Source organism: Oryctolagus cuniculus, chromosome 4, assembly GCF_964237555.1.
Source record: "Oryctolagus cuniculus chromosome 4, mOryCun1.1, whole genome shotgun sequence".
In the NCBI taxonomy this organism is placed as follows: domain Eukaryota; kingdom Metazoa; phylum Chordata; class Mammalia; order Lagomorpha; family Leporidae; genus Oryctolagus; species Oryctolagus cuniculus.
Window position 1 is genome coordinate 68,095,075 of NC_091435.1, and position 19,494 is coordinate 68,114,568.

The 19,494-nt window shown below is 44.0% G+C and overlaps 1 protein-coding gene across 2 annotated transcripts in view; it reads left to right on the top strand.

Annotated features, from left to right (window-relative positions):
- Nucleotides 1–19,494, top strand: part of TMPRSS7 (transmembrane serine protease 7) — a 43,819-nt gene that overhangs the window by 13,192 nt on the left and 11,133 nt on the right. For both annotated transcript variants that reach the window (XM_070072104.1, XM_070072105.1), the window contains 6 exons: nucleotides 1,124–1,352; nucleotides 3,640–3,770; nucleotides 4,780–4,892; nucleotides 12,111–12,217; nucleotides 16,718–16,854; nucleotides 19,287–19,394. In XM_070072104.1, coding sequence (XP_069928205.1) covers nucleotides 1,124–1,352; nucleotides 3,640–3,770; nucleotides 4,780–4,892; nucleotides 12,111–12,217; nucleotides 16,718–16,854; nucleotides 19,287–19,394 — 825 coding nt within the window. The remainder of the gene's footprint in view (nucleotides 1–1,123; nucleotides 1,353–3,639; nucleotides 3,771–4,779; nucleotides 4,893–12,110; nucleotides 12,218–16,717; nucleotides 16,855–19,286; nucleotides 19,395–19,494) is intronic.

A 19,494-nucleotide genomic window follows, 5' to 3' on the forward strand; every position in this document is an offset into this window, starting at 1 on the left:
CCAGCATATCCAAATGTATAATTTCTTATTTTCTCAATCATCATGGAAACCACACCCTTTCCCTGCACACACACAATATTTTCTGGCAGTTCTAGCAGAATTCTTGAGACTTCAGACTGGGTTTCATTGTCCATACTGGCTGACATCCCATTCCTGAACTAATTTCTTATTTTATGTATATAAAAGGCAGGGGTGGGGGACAGAGAGAGAGAGAGAGAGAGAAAGAGAGATCTTATTTGCTGGTTCATTCCTCAAATTCTCACAATCGCCAAGGCTGGTCCAGGCCAAATCAGGAACTGGGAACTCCATCCAGGTCTCCCTCGTGGGTGGCAGGGACCCAACCACTTGAGCCATCATCTGCTGCCTCCCAGGGTTTGCATTAGCAGGAAGCTGGAATTGGGAGTGGTGCCAAGATTAGAACCCAGACACTCTAATAAGGAATATGGGTACCCTGAGCTGCATCATAACTGCTGTGCCAAATGCATGTTCCTCAGGCAACTTCTTTGACTTTGGCCATTCTGGGTCATGTACCTGCCTCTATAGCTGGGGGTGAGTTTAACCCCCATCAAACTATATAGACATGGGGCTGGTGCTGTGGCGCAGTGGGTTAAAGCCCCAGCCTGCAGCTATGGCATCCCATATGGGTGCTGGTTTGAGTCCCGGCTGCTCTTCTTTCAATCTGGCTCTCTGCTAAGGCCTAGGAAAGCAGTAGAAGATGGTCCAAGTCCTTGGACCCCTGCACCCACATGAGAGACCCAGAAGAAGCTCCTGGCTTCGGATCAGCTCAGCTCTGGTTATTGTGGTCATTTGAGGAGTAAACCAGCAGATGGAAGACTCTCTCTCTCTCTCTCTCTGGCCCTACCTCTTTCTGTAAATCTTCTTTCAAACAAGTAAAATAAATCTTAAAAAATAAAAAGAGAAAACTATATAGACAGGGCAGGGACAGTGTCTCCAGGTAAAATCTAGGTGCTGTTGCAGGAGAGCGGGGATTGGATGCGAGGCTGGCAAAGCCAGCAGACCTTCTCCACCTCAGGTCCTTTGCTCTTTACTTTCCTGTCAAGATTGCTAGAAGAGTCATTTCTAAGGAAACAACAGAAAAAAAGAGAAAGTGCTGTCTCCACAGACAAAGGTTGCTCTCAGTACTTCTACGCAGATCATCTGTCCCTCCGCTACCCTCTAGAGATTTCTGCGACCTCAGGGAGGCTAATGTGTCACTTCAAGCTGGTGGCCATTATGGGATACCTGATCCGTCTCTCGATTGAATCCGTCGAAATTGAAGCTGACAACTGTGTCACCGACTCCCTGGCCATTTATGACTCCCTCTTGCCAATCCGGAGCACCGTCTTGTACAGGTACCACCCAGGCACTCTTTGTTGGTGGGCTGAAGTTTCTGTTGTACAGTTTCTGGATTCCACTTAGATTTCTGTGGGTATCTTGGCATCGGAGACTGAGCCTTGCTTCATTTAGCGCCCCATGTACTTCAGCTCCTTGCCAGAGCCTTCGCCCTCGATGTTTGCCACTTGCAGCAAGAGCTTCAGCCAATGTGCCTGCAATATGAGATATTTTGTGGAATTTTACTCTTATTGAGATCACTATGAAGCCCAACTGCTTCTTTTTTATTTTTTTTTTTAAGATTTGTTTATTTATTTGAAAGTCAGAGTTACACAGAGAGAGGAGAGGCAGAGAGAGAGAGAGAGAGAGAGAGAGAGAGGTTTTCTTTCCAATGGTTCACTTCCCAATTGGCCGCAACGGCCAGAGCTGCGCTGACCTGAAGCTAGGAGCCAGGAGCTTCTTTCAGGTCTCCCACATGTGTGCAGGGGCCCAAGGACTTGGACCATCTTCCACTGCCTTCCCAGGCCACAGCAGAGAGCTGGATTGGAAGAGGAGCAGCTGGGACTAGAACCAGCGCCCATATGGGATGCCGGCTCTTCAGGCCATGGCGTTAACCTGCTGTGCCACGGTGCCGGCCCCAAAAGATTTATTTTTTTATTTTTTATTTTTGAAAGAATTACAGAGCCAGGGAGAGAGAGCAAGGGAGAGAGAGAGAGAGAGAATCTCCCATCCTCTGATTCACTCTCCAAATGGCCACAACAGCTGGAGATGAGCTAATTGGAAGTCAGGAACCAGGAGCTTCTTCTGGGTCTCCAGCGTGGATGCAGGGCCCAAGGACTTGGGCCATCTTCTACTACTTTCCCAGGCCATACAGAGAGCTGGATCAGAAGAGGAGCATCCGGGACTAGAACTGGCACTGATATGGGATCCTGGCACTCCAGGCGGAGGCTTTAACCTATGTGCTGGCCCTCCAACTGCTTTAATAGAGTATAAAAATAAATATCTTTGCATAGTATTTATAAAATGGTAGAATTGTTTTCCTTATTATAAAGATGACATATGTTCATTGCAGAAAATGAGGTCAGGCAGTAAAAACAGTATTAACTACTTCGAAAGCGAGCATTACCCAAAACAAATTTCTGTTTTAGCATAAGTCCTTTCATTCATGAATATATGATTACAAAAAATATGCACTAATACATATCATGTATTTTTTACCTATTAATAGACATTTGTTTATGAATACTTAATATTTGATAAGCTAATAATGAGTTAGTCTTTGTTAAGAAATTATTGTTACCTACTGTGCTAAATGGCTATATGAATTATGTTTTTTAAAAAATTGTATTCTCTTATTTTTGTTTTATTTGAAAAAGAGAAAGAGAGACAGAGAAGGGAGAAAGATCTTTGATCCACCTGTGCACTTCCCAAATGCCAGCAAGAGCTGGGGCTGGGCCAGGCCAAAGCCAGGAGTCGGACTGCCATTTGAATCTTTCATGTGGGTGGCAGGCACCCCCGAGCCATCATCTGTTGCTTCCCAGGGCGTGCACTAGCAGGAAGCTGGGATCAAATGTGGAGCCAGGACTGGAGCCAGGTGCCCCGACATGGGACGAGAGCATCCCGAGTGGCATCTCAACTGCTGTGCAGATGCCTGCCCTTATCTTACTGCTTGTAACTGTTTATATGTGTAGGTAGCAGTACTTCACGTGTGTTTGTATGTATGTATTCATATTTTGGGTTGCGGATGTACATGCTAAAAATTCAAATATGATAGGAGGATATTCTGTGAAAAGTAGGTTTGTGCTGGCTCCCATTCCTCAGTCCTTGCTGTTTTCATCGTTTCAGACATTGGATTATCTCCCTTCCTGCTCACCACAGTACAGTGAGAAGCACACTGTTATCGGGAAGCTATTGCTTTCTAAGAGACGGTTCCTTGATTGCCAGCATCGTTATCCAGCTGAATGGTGGAGTTCAGTTTTGAGCCTAGTTTTCCTCAGCACAGCACCCTTGATCTTAGTGTTGAATGCATGGCTTTTTTTAATCTTGTTTGCTCGCAAGAGGGTCCAGTGGTGGCCATGCAGGAGAATCCTTTGATATTCATTACTGGACAGAAATTTCTGTACGGTTTTTGGCTCTGTTCCATTGGTAGTTCCCTTTGGTTACTGATAGATGAAGATCTGGCTGGCAGAGACTGATTTACAGGATCCATGTGGATGGATCCGGAAATGTGTGGAATTAGTGTTGGATGGAAGCCATTCCTCAAATAATCTGTTGTTCCTGTACTTTTGTTTTGTTGTTCAATTTCAGAATTTGTGAACCTACGAGGACATTAATGTCATTTGTTTCTACAAATAATCTCATGCTGGTGACATTTAAATCTCCTCATATAAGAAGGCTATCAGGAATCCGGGCATATTTTGAGGTCATTCCAGAACAAAGTAAGTCTTCTCCAATTAAAAAAAAAAAAAAGAAAAGAAAAGTCACTTTTGGAAATATTAACAGAGCTTGAAGATAAAAGCATTCATTTTCTCTGAGGCTCTGCTTCAATGTTTGGGGTACTAGCGAGGGACTCTGGGTCACGGTCCAGCCGGGGGACAGAGGATGCATTAGTGATTTTAACCAAGTGAATTTAATGAGGAGCTCTTAACATCATCAGGTAACACAGAGGGCCTGAAAGGTATCATGAATGGTGTACACACAGAAAGCAACAGTGACTCAGGGCTGGGGAAGGCAGGTGCAAATGATCACACTGTGGGCTTGGGGAGGGGCCGCTGTGCTGTGTTGCAGGTGTCTCTGAGGTCAGAGCTACGCTTTTTTTTTTTTTTTAATTTATTTAATTTTTTTTAAATTTATTTAATTTTTTTTATTTTTGACAGGCAGAGTGGACAGTGAGAGAGAGAGACAGAGAGAAAGGTTTTCCTTTTACCATTGGTTCACCCTCCAATGGCCGTTGCGGCTGGCGCGCTTCGGCCGACGCACCGCGCTGATCCGAAGCCAGGAGCCAGGTGCTTCTCCTGGTCTCCCATGTGGGTGCAAGGCCCAAGCACTTGGGCCATCCTCCACTGCACTCCCTGGCCACAGCAGAGAGCTGGATTGGAAGAGGGGCAACCGGGACAGAATCTGACGCCCCGACCAGGACTAGAACCCGGTGTGCCAGTGCCGCAAGGCGGAGGATTAGCCTATTGAGCCACGGCGCCAGCCAGAGCTACTCTTTAAAAGAGAGTAATAGCAACCTTCAGATCTGCCGCCAAAACATATGGTTTGAAAGCAAATTTATTTTGGGAACAAAGTATTTTAGCTACCTATCCTCAGGGTGCTATTTAAAAAAAATCAAAAATCAAAAAAAGTACCAGCTTATTGGTCAAAGAAGCATGTATTTGTAATTAAAGAAATGCATCTGTGTATTTTCCTCTTAAATCATTGTGTGTTACTGGATATCTTTTTCAGAGTGTGAAAACACGGTGCTGATCAAAGAAATCACTAGCTTTGAAGGGAAGATTCTGAGTCCATATTACCCAAGCTACTACCCTCCAAAGTGCAAGTGTACCTGGAAATTTCAGGTAGCTGAGTTTTACCAGTGTCTTAGAGAAACACTGCTATTCTGTTTCTAGCACTACTTTTTTGAATACCATCATCTTATTTTTCATATTACAAAATGATTATCATTGAATTTTTAAAATTTAAACTTTATTGACATATATTACCCAATTTTCCTGGAGTTTCAACTCTCTGCCCACCAATCAACTTCTCTTAATAGACAGAGCTTATTTCTCCAGTTAATTTTATTTGTGCAAAATAATGCAAAAGCATTGTTTCAGGATCAAAGAATTATTTTTGTTATGATAGAGATAATTTCTCAATTCTTAATTACACCATCATAATGGAAATAGTTAATAATAAACTGGATTAGGCATACACATTTTTGTTTTATAAGCAAACCAGAGCACAAATTTGTATGAAATACATACATCTCCCTCTGATGTTAGATATGGCATTCCTCTTTTTTTTTTTTTTTTTTGAAAAAAAAAATTGTTTATTTGAAAAGCAATTACAGGGAGATAGAGACATTTTTCTTTCACTGTTTCACTTCTTAAATGGCTGCAATGGCTGGGACTGGGCAAAATAGAAGCCAGGAGCTAGGAATTTCATCCAAGTCTTCCTCATGGGTGGCAGGGGCCCAAGTGCCTGGGCCATCTTCTGCTGCCCTCCCAGGCAGCAGGTACATTAGCAGGTATCTGGATTGGAGGAGGAGCGGCCAGGATTTGAAACAGTGCTTCAGTGTAAGATGTCTTCTTGTCACAATGCCACTCCCTGCCCCTTTTTAATATTAGACTGTAAGCTGTTTTTCTTTCTCTGGCTGTAGTATCATGTGGAGGGAGGGCTACCTTTGCTCACTAGTATATATGTTGTTATTGTGTGGAGAGAGCCATTTGGATGTATGTGGCAAGCAGTATGTAGCTTGCATTCGTTCAGTGTGTTCTTGAGGGACCATAATGGGCCAGGCACACAGGGACTATTCTACACACTGAGAATCCACGAAACCTGGCAACAAAAAGTCCTGCTCTCAGAGAGCTTACCTCCCAGTAGCAGGAGGTAGGCAGTAGACAAGGCCAGTGTACACAGGATATCAAAAGGAGAGACAGTGCTATGGAGAAAAATAAAGCAGGAAAGGGGCACTATATGATGAGTGGGAGTGGGGAATGTGAAGGGTAGCAAGGCAGGGATTTTTTGTCTTAAGTGGGAAGGTTAGAGAAACTCTCAATGACAAAGGAGCATTTGCTGAGAAACCTGAGAGATGAGGAAGCTAGCCACGTGGATACCCAGGATAAGAAGGCAGTTGCAGAAGGAGGCATGTATGTTGACTTGTGCATGCCCTTACCAGTTAGATTGTTAAAATAATTTCATTTTCTACCCAAATCATTGGTGTCAACATCCTGATGACTTGTATCCTTATGTTTTTTTTTTTTTTTTTTTTACCATTATCACAAACATTTCCAAAATAATTAAAAGGTAGAGGTGCTGGCCACTGGCTCAGTGTGCTTTTCAAGGCCTCGGGTAGCAGAAGCACAAGGCCCCAGCTGAGCAGATCGTCTAAGGGCTGGAGGGAGGTGTGGAGAGGAGGAGTGCAAGCAGGGGTTGGAGAAGGATAAAGAGAAAACACCAAATCCCTGTGGCTTCAACTCCCCCCAACCCAGGCTTCTCTTCTCAGGTTAGTCAGAATGAGAAAGGCACCATTCTCAAAAGCCCTGTGAAATGCTTGGGCTTCCTTGGAGATACACTGGATCTTGACTCCATGGTAACCCACAAGCTTCGGATGAAAGCACCCAATGTCACTGTAATCTTTAGCCATGCTGTAAATAAGAAGATCACTTCAGAAATGAGGATCTGGAAATGCTGATGCAAAGAAGTCTTATTAGAAAAAGGACACATCCCTGAGGGAATGAGGAGTGGGAGACGGGGGACAGGGAACACGTGGCTGACCTTGTCTCCCAGGGTCAAGGTTTGTCTTTGGTGGGAGATTAAATGAAGCCCTTCCTGTTTCTGAGGGCTTTGAACAGCCACCTCCAGCACTGTGAGAGTGCACTCTGAATGGAAATCAGTGTTAAAACATTTTTTCACCTGTAAAATAGCTTCAACTCAACCAGAAACAACTAAGAACCAGGTGACTCAAGTAACAAAAACATGGACTCGAGTCATGGTAAAACTTTTTTTAATCCAAAAGCTGATTTTTTTCCTCCAAAATCCCTTTTAGGGTCTGGTCCTATTTCCAAAGTTTACTGAAGAGCAATCAACCCTGTTTGCAAACTCACTGTCAGCTGAGTTTTGAGGTTTCGTGTATCTGCAAAGAATTAGCTCTTACTCCACTATAAACAGCATTAGATTCCTCTCCTACATTCTCTTATCCGCTCAGCAAATACCAATCAAATGCCTGCTGTGTGTCAGGCTCCACTTAACACCACTGAATACCAAGATAAAGTCCTTGCTCCCCTCAGAGCTTACAGACTACTGGGGAAGAGGGAACAACCACTAAAACCATAAAAAGCATGCTGAGTTTATAAAATTTGTCTACGTTGGCTTAGCACACATATTCTTATTTGCTCCTCCAAACATACTGTTGATGTAGGAGAGTTGTTCTCATCACGTTTTATAGAAAAGAAGCAGATATGGGGGCAAACCATTTGCCAGAGTCAATCACATAGTGGTGAGCCAGGTAGGCCTAGAAGAATCACACCACCTCCATAAGTCAATTCAGTTCTCCCTGCCTTTTCTACAGATGTTCGGCTTTCCTGGGTTTCAGAGCAATCACTTAGCTGAACATTTACTTCCCTCTCCCTTCCTTCTTTGTGTATCCCACTAATTGAGTTTTGGAATCTTAGAAAATGGAGCAGTGCTTTGAATGGTTACGTTTCAAATGTCATCAGCCCAGCATCATAAAGTTTAGGTCCACCCAGTGTGTGCAGGGATTACTAAGAGCTGTGTAAGTGTCCTCCTCCCATTGCTTGGGAAATGGACAGGATTCCCCGAAGGGAGAGCCTCTCCCTACTCCCATGAAGGGAATATGCAAGCATTTCTGCTACAGGGATTTCTAGTGCTCACCTGAATGGGGTTCTGGGTTGCATGAGCATTTGCACAACCACTGGCAAATCTGGAGTCTGTTCTGCATTGTGTTGCCATCACTGACTAAAGAAATATTCATTATTACAGTCTCAATCACAAAATTCCTCCCGTAACCTGGTTAAGTTTCCCAATGCAAAGGCAAGGTAGTACGGAACCGAAACTGAAAGCACAGAAGCATAGGGAGATAGTAAACTTACTTTCTTGTTCATTTGTTGAAACAGCTTGAAATACAAGGCAACGGTGCTTCTTTCCCCCACTTTCAAGCAGAAATACCCCTTGACCAACCTGTGTACAAATGTAGAATTGTGTGCAGTTCTGAGTCAGTATAGTACACATGCAACAGAATTTATTTTCTTTCACTATGGAGAGACTCAATGAATTGGGGGAGGTGCATGAAATACATTTTATTTTGAAGCAATGGAGCATAGTGAAAATGCCCAAGTTTATTGATAGAATATTGGAATGGAAAGTGTTCTCTCTCTCTCTTTTTTTTTTTTTTTTTTTTGACAGGCAGAGTGGACAGTGAGAGAGAGAGACAGAGAGAAAGGTCTTCCTTTGCTGTTGGTTCACCCTCCAATGGCCGCCGCGGCTGGCGCACCGCGCTGATCCGATGGCAGGAGCCAGGTACTTATCCTGGTCTCCCATGGGGTGCAGGGCCCAAGCACTTGGGCCATCCTCCACTGCACTCCCTGGCCACAGCAGAGAGCTGCCCTGGAAGAGGGGCAACCGGGACAGAATCCGGCGGCCCAGACCGGGACTAGAACCCGGTGTGCTGGCGCCGCAAGGCGGAGGATTAGCCTAATGAGCCGCGGCGCCGGCCGAAAGTGTTCTTACACTATAGTATTTACTTTGTTACAAAAGACATTATGTCTTAGTTTGCATGTATATGTATATTTATGCTATATATATATATGCTTATATATATTGTAATGTGAAGAAATAGCCAGATGACCAAATTGGTCCTCAGGAGTCCTGGGCTTTTGGTGAACATAAGGCAATCCTGTACCTATTGAGCCCAGAACATTTGTGTTCATGGGGTGGGGGTGGGGTTGGGGGGGGGTGGGGTGCAGCTTTGGAGGAATATAGGACTGGTTTGAACCTCTGGTCTGCATTTCCTCACCATGGGAAAGGAGCTGATCTTTGGTTAGCCTTGCCTTCTTCTATAAAATGGAAATCATACCACTTGCCTAACATGGTGGCTGTGATGCTTAAATGAGAAAGAGGGGCGGGCATTGGGCCAAGTGGTTAAGCTGCTGCTTGGGAACCCTGGATCCCATATCAGGTCCCAATTCTGCTCCCAATTCCAACTTCCTGGTCATGCACACTCTGGGAGGCAGTAGGTGGGGACTGGAATACTTGGCAACACCACCCACCTGGGAGACCTGGCTTCAGTTCCCAGCTCCTGGCATCAGCCTGGCCCAGCCTCAGCTGCTATAGGCTTGGGAGTCATGAACCAGCATGGGAGGTCTCTGTCTTTATCTCTCTATGTATCTCTGCCTGTCAAATAAAACAGAGAGAGAGAAAGAGAGAGAGAGAGAAATCTGCCTCTCGAAGGCAGGTGGTAAAAGTCGGTTTGCCATATTAAGTGTACATTAAAAGAGGACATAAGCACACATGCAAGTATAACATACATAATGACATAATTAAAAAAATCTGTCAGAGCATTAAAAGACATTGGGTAAAACTCATTTAAAGAAAAAGATCATAAAATTTAATTACAAACTAGTACCTAAAACTTAACTTTATCTTGCTTTCAAAAGCAATTAAATGAACCAAAAAAAAAAAATCACAATAAAGCTGAACAGAAAGGAAACTTTGTTCCAAGTCAGCGCAAGCAAAAGCAAAGTAGGATTCACAGTTCCAGGCAACATGAAATTAGGACAATAGTATCCTTGATTTTAAAGTAAGAGAAGGAAGGCGATCTACAGTGATAGAGAGGAGGTCCACCAGATCTGATTATGACAAGTATTTACACAGCGAACGACGTAGCATCCACACCCATAAAACAACACAAGGGGCCGGCGCTGTGGCACAGAAGTTTAAGCCTCTGTGCAGTGCTGGCATCCAACATGGGTGCTGGTTTGAATCTCTGATGCTCCACTTCTGATCTGCTCCCTGCAGGAAAGCAGCGGAAGATGGCCCAAGTACTTGGGCCCCTGCACTCTTGTGAGAGACCAGTAAGAAGCACCTGGCTCATAGCTCCTGGCTCCTGGCTTCTGGCTTTGGCCTGACCCAGACTCATTTAGAGAGTGAACCATCAGATGGAAGATTTCTCTCTCTGTATTTCTGCCTTTCAAATAAATAAATCTTAAGAAGCAACAACAACAAGAACACAATGTAGAAAGACAAAGATAGGTGACACTGTTTAAAAAAAGTTTTAGTTCCCTTTTTCTTGGCTCAAGACAGAGGTAGTGAGCAACGATAAGTAAGGGTGGAAAGGATATGAACCACCAGAATGAGCTTTGAAGAATAAGCAGAGAATACTTTTTTCAAGTGGCCGTGGAGCATTCACAAATTTTATCACAACAAAATACATGATAAATTTAAAAAATAAAAGCAGTATAGTCATCATTTATCTAATTAGAATTTGAAAACTTGGAAATGAATGAACTAAAACTTGACTTCCTGGAAATGTGGAAAACCTCTGGTAAAGGATTGTGAAGTCATGTGAAAATCCAAACAAAAGCTCTGCCACATTGGCTGTAATGTGTGTGGTACATGTCACCCAGTGCAATGTATAGGTCAGGTCGTGTGTGTGTGTGTGTGTGTGTGTGGGCTCACGTACTTAGGTGACTCTCTTTCTGAGAAAACGAAGGATGACTCAGTAACAGCCTTCAGGGATACCTAGGTTCCTTAAAAGAGAACATTGATTCATTTCTCCTCTTTCTTAAGAATGTGAGCGATGCTTTAAATAAACCAAGCCATTATTTTCACTGAAAGAGGGAAGCGTTTACAGTCATTAACTAGTGAGTGTTTTCAAACTTAAGACCTTCCAACAGGAGGAAATTGAATCCCAGAGATGCTGCCACGTCTCACCTCACCCAATTGCTCCCTGGGTCCAGGCTGCTTGCTTCCTTCTCCCTTTTTTAAAAGATGTTATTTAAGTTACACAAGTTTCATGTATTTCATATATACACATTTAGGAACAGAGTGGTACTTCCCACCCTACCCTCTCTCCCGCCACCCACACTCCAACCTTTTTTCCTCCTCCCTCTCCCATTCCCACTCTTAATTTTTACAAAGATCTATTTTTTTTTTTTTTTTTGGACAGGCAGAGTGGACAGTGAGAGAGAGAGAGGCAGAGAGAAAGGTCTTCCTTTTTTGCCGTTGGTTCACCCTCCAATGGCCGCCACGGCTGGCGCACCGCGCTGATCCGATGGCAGGAGCCAGGTACTTCTCCTGGTCTCCCATGGGGTGCAGGGCCCAAGGACTTGGGCCATCCTCCACTGCACTCCCTGGCCACAGCAGAGAGCTGGCCTGGAAGAGGGGCAACCGGGACAGAATCTGGCGCCCCGACCGGGACTAGAACCTGGTGTGCCGGCGCCGCAAGGCGGAGGATTGGCCTAATGAGCCGCGGCACCGGCCCAAAGATCTATTTTCAGTTTACTTGATGTCCTTCCCTCTTTTTAAAAAATTGCTTATTTATTTATTTAAGAAGCATACAGAGTGAGAGCAAGAGCGAGAGCGAGAGTGAGAGACAGTGTTTCCTGTTTGTTTCTTCACTTCCCAAATGCCTGAAATGGCAAGGTGTGGCTGGGTAGAAGTCAGAAGCCAAGAACTCAATCCAGGTCTCTTACATGGATGGCAGGAACCCAACCACTTGAGACATCACCACTACATCCTAGGGTCTGCATTAGCAGGAAGTGGGAACCAGGAACCATAGTCATTCTAATGTGGGGTGCAGGTGTTCTAACCAGTTTCTTAAGTGCTAGGACAAACACCCAACCCTGTTTCCTTCCCTTCGTTATCCATATGGTCTCCTCCTTAGTCCAGTTTGTGTAAGGTGCTGGTCTTCCCCACCAAGGGCCATAGGGCACAAGGAATAGAATGTCCTTAAAACAACAAGCCAAAGGGGTGAGTAGTGAGTGTGGGAAAGGAATTTTAGCTTGAAACATGCCCTTTGAATGAAGCATATTCTGACTTGATTTTTTTTTTCACAGACTCCCCTATCGACTCTTGGCATAGCACTGAAATTCCATAACTATTCAATAACCAAGAAGAACGTGAAAGGATGTGAACATGGATGGTGGGAAATTAATGAGCACATGTAAGTGATTCGCATATGTGAGGAATCTGATGAAAACTTCACTGCTTGGATTTTTTTGTCCCCCAAATAGTTTATATACAGAAAGGGAAACTGAAGGACACAGGAGTTAGCAACTTGATCAAGCACACTCAGCCCTTGTGTGACTGAGGAAGGATTCAAACCCATTTTTAGGGCACCTACTCCACTGCTGTGTGCTGCAGGGCTATTGATGTGTATAACTGAGACTCTAGTAATTGGCACCAAGAGTTTCCAGATCTCAGAGCCATGGGGAAAAAGAATAAATAGGGATCTGTGGGTACCGAAGTTAGAAGCCAATTCTTTGCAGTAGGAGATGCTCGGTTGGCTAGGCTGGGTCCTAAGGCTTTGGAGTGAGTGAAGCTAATCAGAAAGAAAGCCAGAGAAATCTAGGTGCTTGGGTTTCCTGAGCCAATCTAGTAGGTCTTCACTCTTAATTTTATCCTTAGTTGTTGCTCATTTGCTTCTAAAGCTCCAATAGACATCCAACTGAATTAAAAGATACAGGAGGACCCATTGTCATGGCAGCAGAACAGCTTCCCAGTTAAGTTTCAGAAAGAATTCTATGGGGTTAAAGACCTGGGCCACCATGCACTGTGACTCCCTAGAAGGAAGCTTCCCTTACTAAGTATTCTTCCTCAACAACCTGCTTCCAGTTCCCTTAGAAAGATGAGTGGCAAAATAATCACTGGTCTCGTCTTCATTGGAATACGATCCAACATATTGAAAGGTATTCTTGGATCCATTATTAAAATGTAGCCTGCAGTCCATTAGGGAGTGTAATTGAATCACGGGTCTATTATATGAAAGTCAAAAGACCTGGGTTCAAATTCTAGCCATGTTATTTAGTAGCTATTTTAAGTAGGACACATTATTTAGCTTCTTTGATGTTTAGTCTTTATTTAAAATTATTTTTTCAAATTTAATTAGTTTATTTCTTTGAAAAGCAGTCTGCCAAGAGAGAAAGGGAAAAACAGAAAGAGGGTGGAGAGGAGGAGGAGGAGGAGGTGGAGGAGGAGGAGGGGAGGGGGGAGGAGCCAAGAACCCCTTATGTGGGTAGTGGAGCCCTTTTTCTAGCCTCTGCTGCCTCCCAGGTGCATTGGCAAGGAGCTGAATCAGAAGTGGAATAGCCTGTACTGAAACCAGCACTCCTATATAGTAGGTGGGCATCCCAATTGGTGGCTTAACCTTCTGCTCCGCAACACTGGCCTGTATTTTTCATTTAAAACTTATTTATATATTTATTTGCTTGAAAGTCAGACAACAGTGAGAGAAATGCAGAGAGAGAGAGAGAGAGAGAGAGAGAGAGAGAGAATCTTCCTTCCACTGATTCACCCCCTAAATGCCCACAACAGCAGGGGTGAGTCAGGCAGAAGCATAAAGCCAGGAACTCCATCCAGGTCCCCAGGCATTTGAGTCACCATCTACTGCCTCCCAGGGTACACGTTAGCAGGAAGCTGGGTCAAAAGTGGAAATAGTACTTGAACTCAAGCACTTGGATAAGGGATGTGGGCGTCCTAAGTGGAGAGGCTTAAACCACTGCACCACAAACCCCCAACTTCACTGTGATTTTCAATCTTATAAAAGAAGCAGCAATTCCTATGTAACAAGAGCTTTTTGTTATTATTTATTTTGTTAGCATTCAATGAAATTATGTATACTACACATCAAAAATATTAGTTGTTATTAACATGAATAATGACGTTGCTTTGGGGATGATGTCAGTTGCATAAAGAGGACAGAATGCACCCCAGGCTCTCATGATACTGCATTTTGGTATCCAATTAAAACAGAGATCCAGCAAACAAGCCTTTACAAATACTTTGTGAAATTGTCAGACTATGATAGAGCCACACTTTGAAAATGGGATCCAGGTTTGGTGTTGTGGCCTAGCTGGTAAAAGCTACCACCTGTGACACAGGCATTCTGTGTGGGTGCTGGTTCATGTCCCAGCTGCACCACTTCCAATCCATATCCCTGCTAATGGTCTGGGAAACAGTGGAGGATGGCCTAAGTGCTTTAGCTTCTGCATCCACATGGGAGACCTGGAAGAAGCTCTTGGCTCCTGGCTTCAGCCCAGCCCAGCCCAGACTCTTGTCATTGAGGTCATTTGGGGAGTGAACCAGAGGATGGAAGATCTGTTTCTCTGTGTCTCCCTCTCTGTAACTCTGCCTTTCAAATGGATAGATAAACCTTAAAAAGAAAGAAAAAGAAAGAAAGAAAGAAAGAAAGAAAGAAAGAAAGAAAGAAAGAAAGAAAGAAAGAAAGAAAGAAAGAAAGAAAACGGGATGTTATTTTCCCCCTAATTAACAAAAACAGCAGTCTAGGGTGCAATGTAGGAGTAGTGGCTCCTCCAAGCAATACTAGGAAAGCTCTCTAAACACTTTCCCTGAAGGGCAAGTTCAAGTAGTCTCGTGGGGTGGCTGAACTCCTCTAATTCCTTCAGGCTGATGGTACTCTCAAGATTTAAAAGGCCAACCTTTCCTTCTTATCAGTCTCTTTCATCTGAAAAGGAAAAGACTAATTGAACTAATCAGACACCTTGCTGAGAAGTTAGCCTAAGGGAATGTGCTTTAATGGGGGAGGAGGGAAAGTAATGCTGAGTGGAGGAGGCCTAACGCTCAAGTCTTTCAGCGAATTAGGGCTGTGGGGAGCTACAATGGCCTGTGTGGGCCTTGCAGGGGTGAAGAGCCTTCCTATAAATCTTCAGCAAAGCAAAGCTCCTGAGAGGAAAGCCTTTTGCTTTGTAGAAAGTACAACAGTTTAGCATCAGGCTAATTTGTGTCCATATGTGATTTGCTCGCTTGCTATTTGGACATCAGCAAGTCACTTCTTTATGGCTCCCTCTTCCTTCCTTGCCCTAGGTATCCATGTAAACTGATTCTTGCTGGGTTTCCCCAATCTCACAACTTAAACTTTGACTCCATAGCCACTATCATGCCTCTTTGAATACTATCTTTTATTTATTTCTATTTTTAAAAAGATTTATTTTATTTATTTGAAAGACAGTTACAGAGAGAGGTAGAGACAGAGAGAGAGGTCTTCCATCCTCTAGTTCACTCCCTAGATGGCCGCAATGGCCAGAGTTGTGCCCATCTGAAGCCAGGAGCTTCCTCCAGGTCTCCCACACGGGTGCAGGGGCCCAAGGATTTGGGCTGTCTTCTACTGCTTTCCCAGACCATAGCAGAGAGTTGGATGTGAAGAGGAGTAGCTGGAACTAGAATCAGTGCCCATATAGGATGCCAGCACTTCAGGCCAGGGCATTAACCCACTGCACCACAGCGCAGGCCCCATGCATACTATCTTTTAGACCTAGGCCAAGTACAGGTGCAAAAGATCCTTTCCTGCTTGATTCCCCCTTAATTCTCCCAAGTGAGGCTCTTCCTAGCAATAAAGCTCCAAATCTTAAAGGATTGAGTGATGATAATTATTTTAAAATACAGATGACATAATGATGTTTTCAGAGTAGGATTCTGATCTCAAGATGACCAACCACAGCAGACTCTGGCCCTGAATCCTGGCTTGCCTTTCAGGTGCCTCTCACTCAGGCCCTGGCTCCCACCTGGCCAAGTGACCACCCACAGCTGCTCTCTCTTCATTGCAGCCCAGGGGCTGGTCTATCAGCCCATCTGTTCCTGAACTTCAGCCAACTGCAACAGACTTTCTGAATAGCACCGGAATGACTTCCTCTTTCAAGCCTTGACATCTAGATGATCTGTGTACCCCAAGGCTGGTGTCTGAGCCAATGGAACTTGAGTACTTTGGGGGCCTGGAGTGATTGGCATTCATAGGTTCCAGCAGGAGATGTCTCCCTCGAGCCTTGCAGCTGCTCTCTGACTTCTGGAAAGACCTCAGTATTTTCACCCTGGGAAGCTTATCGTGGGCCTGCAGTGTAATACTCCATGTTGCAGTACCCACGGTGCTCATGTAGTAAGAATGAACAGAAGGGGCAGTTTCTCAAGAGAACACTGGGCATCTGGGGTAGGGGGCTTTTAGGTGACAAGAGGGAAGAAAAAAGTCCAGGTAGTGAAATATTGTAAGCAGGTATTATTTTGAAATTTTGCCAAGGACAAGCCCTGAAGTGTGCACTGGATTCCAAATTAGATTGTTATCCTTTGCGTTCTATGTTGCTGGAATTCTTTGCATATTTTCAACCTGAGTTCACAGGATTCCACTGTGTTCTGTAGAGAGGTTGGTTTGTGGGCAGAAGCAGGCAATTTTTATTGTTACACTTTTTTTACACCAAAAAAGGAGAGAAGAATGGGAGGATTAAATCTGTATTCCTTTGGATCCTACCTGCAGGCTAGGAGAGCAACAGGTGGATGGCACTATTATTATTCTAATCAGCAGAGGAGCAAATTGAATGGATAACAGCCAATAATAAGCATCTGTGCTTGTAAAAACCCAAATGACCAGAGGGAGTGAGGTCGATGTCCACAGCAATGCCACTGACAATCTGTGTGTCCCCGACTCTTGTCTCTGCAGGTACTGTGGCTCCTACATGGATCACCAGACGATTTTCCGAGTGCCCAGCCCTCTGGTGCACATTCAGCTCCAGGGCAGCTCAAGGCTTTCAGACAAGCCACTTTTGGTAGAATATGGCAGTTACAACATCAGTCAACGTAAGCTTGGAATCAGCTCCTTTGAAAGCCTTAATATATTGTTAAATGGAGACTAACACTCTATAACTCAAACTTTGAGGATGGGATTGAACACTGCTTGATTTCTGCTATTTCATTGTATATATTTACTTTTATAATAAATTATTATGAGGGAGTTTCATATGGAAAATACATATCATGGAAAAAGTATGCATTGATTTCAAAAAAATTTTTGCACCAAAATATATTTCTTTTCAGTTGACTTATCCATGAACTTTCTGAAGCTCCCTTGTATAGATAATAAATACATAATACAAATAAAATAAGTGATACATAAAATTATATATTTATTGCTATATTTTAAGTTAAAAGAAATAATAACTTTTTGATATCACTGATTTATAGTTGAAAACTAATTTTTCACATCGTTCTTAAAATATAGGAAGAGCTCAAGTCTTGGTTTGTTGTTCTTCATGCTAACCATCGCTCTTTGTAAATATGATGTTTATGCCAACAGATAGTAGCTCCAAGGCCAACACTTGTGACTGTGGCCTGTGAACCATGGAGAGAGTTGATTGATCAAAAGAGTTCAAATGTTAGCCCTCAGAATTTTGAACTTGAAATCCATACTGAAAATTGCTAGATTAGTAGCCAGGAAATGGTCAGCAGAAGGGAAATCATTAGCACTGGAGAGAGTAGATAATGACTTGCTGGGGAAATTCTATATTGGCTTTAACTTAAAAAATTATTTTTGAGAGGAGAGAGAGTAAGAGAGAGAGCGAACGAGCAAGGAACTGGTTCACTTCCCAAATTCAAGCAGGACTCTGAAGCTAGAAGCTGAAATGCAATCCAAATCTCCCATGTGAGTGGCAGGAGAACAATTACTGTAGCCATCATGACTGCCTGGAAAGGTCTAAATTAGCAGGAAGCTGGAGTCAGGAGCTGGAGGTGGGCACTGAGCCCAGGTACTCTGATGCGGGACACTTGTGTCTTAACTGGTGTCTCAACTGCTGGACAAAACACCTGCCTTCACCTTACTCTTTTTTTCTATCCATGTTGCCTTTCCAGTGGCTCATCCACTGCATCATGTGCCACTGAGACGGTGGTTGGTCTGATAATGCACTCCCCCCATTATTTTGCACAGAGGAGGAAGAATTTATTATTTTTAAGATTTATTTATTTATTCGAAAGTCAGAGTTACAAAGAGAGAGAGAAGGAGAGGCAGAGAGACAGATCTTCTATCCTCTGGTTCAATCCCCAAATGGCCACAATGGTTGGAGCTGAGCCTATCCGAAGCCAGGAGCTAGGAGCTTCTTCTGGATCTACCACATGGTTACAGAGGCCCAAGAACTTGGGCCATCCTCTGCTGCTTTCCCAGGCACATTAACAGGGAGCTGGATCGGAAGTGGAGCAGCCAGGACTCCAACCAGTGGCCATATGGGATTCTGGCAGTGCAGATAGTGGCTTAACCCACTGTGCTGCAGTGTCAGCCCCTATTTTTTATTTGAAAGTCAGAGTTACAGAGAGAGAGAGAGATCATCCATCTTCTGGTTTACTCACCAGATGTCTACAACTGCCAGCGCTGAGCCAGGTTAAAGCCAGTAGCTTCATCTGGGTCTCCCATGTGGTTGGCAGGGATCCAAACACTTGGGCCATCTGCTGCTTTTCCCAGGCCATTAGCAGAGAGTTGGATCAGAAGTGGAGCAGCCAGGACACAAACTGGCACCCACAGGGGATGCAGGCACTGCAGACAGCAACTTTACCCTCTGTGCCACAACGTCAGCCCCAGGATTTATTATTGCTATAATATTTAGCTGTAAGCCCAAGATTAATGATTCAAGTCTAGGCAGGGAAAGGATCTTTGATGAGCAACTTGGCTGAAGTGGACAGGATGATGGCCAGAGAGGTAGGAGGCAGGAATCTTGGGTTTTGAGACCAGTCACTAATCCCCCTCTTTTCCACTTGGTAGGATCAGAATTTTGGAAGAGGGATCACTTGGAAATGTGATCAAAGATGCATACAATTGTGCATCTGATCACAGTGGATTCAGAAATACCAGGAACCCTTTTATAATTCCCCAGGGAGCGTAAAGACCATCCCACCTCCCCTCCATATTAAGAACCTTTGGACTCTTAGGTTTCTCGCCGCTTTCACATTCTGCCAGTCCGTGCTAATGCCATAGAGCTGAGCCAAGGCTGTGGAGGCAGAACTCCAATTGTGCACATGAGCTGGATGTAATGCTCACTCAGAGCTTTTGTTGAGTTAATTTGCTTTTATTCTTGCTCTTTTAAGTTCTTTAGCTCCCTAGAGCCTTGATTGGATGGATAAATGATATAATTACTGCTGCTACCTTGCCAACTTCCTAAGCACTTAACACTTTCCATTTCTTTGCTAATGTGAGCTGGTGATTTTTAGGGACCACCCCAAGATTTTCTCTTTTTTGTTGTCTGTAGCCTGTCCTGTTGGATCTTTTAGATGTTCCTCCGGTTTGTGTGTCACTCAGGCCCAGCGCTGTGATGGAGTAAATGACTGCTTTGATGAAAGTGATGAACTTTTCTGTGGTAGGTATTCAAGCTTTTAAAATGACTTTCTTGTGAATAAGTACCTTCTCACGACCCTGGTTGCTGCTGGTGTGTATCCTTAGTTGTGGTAGTTGCTCTC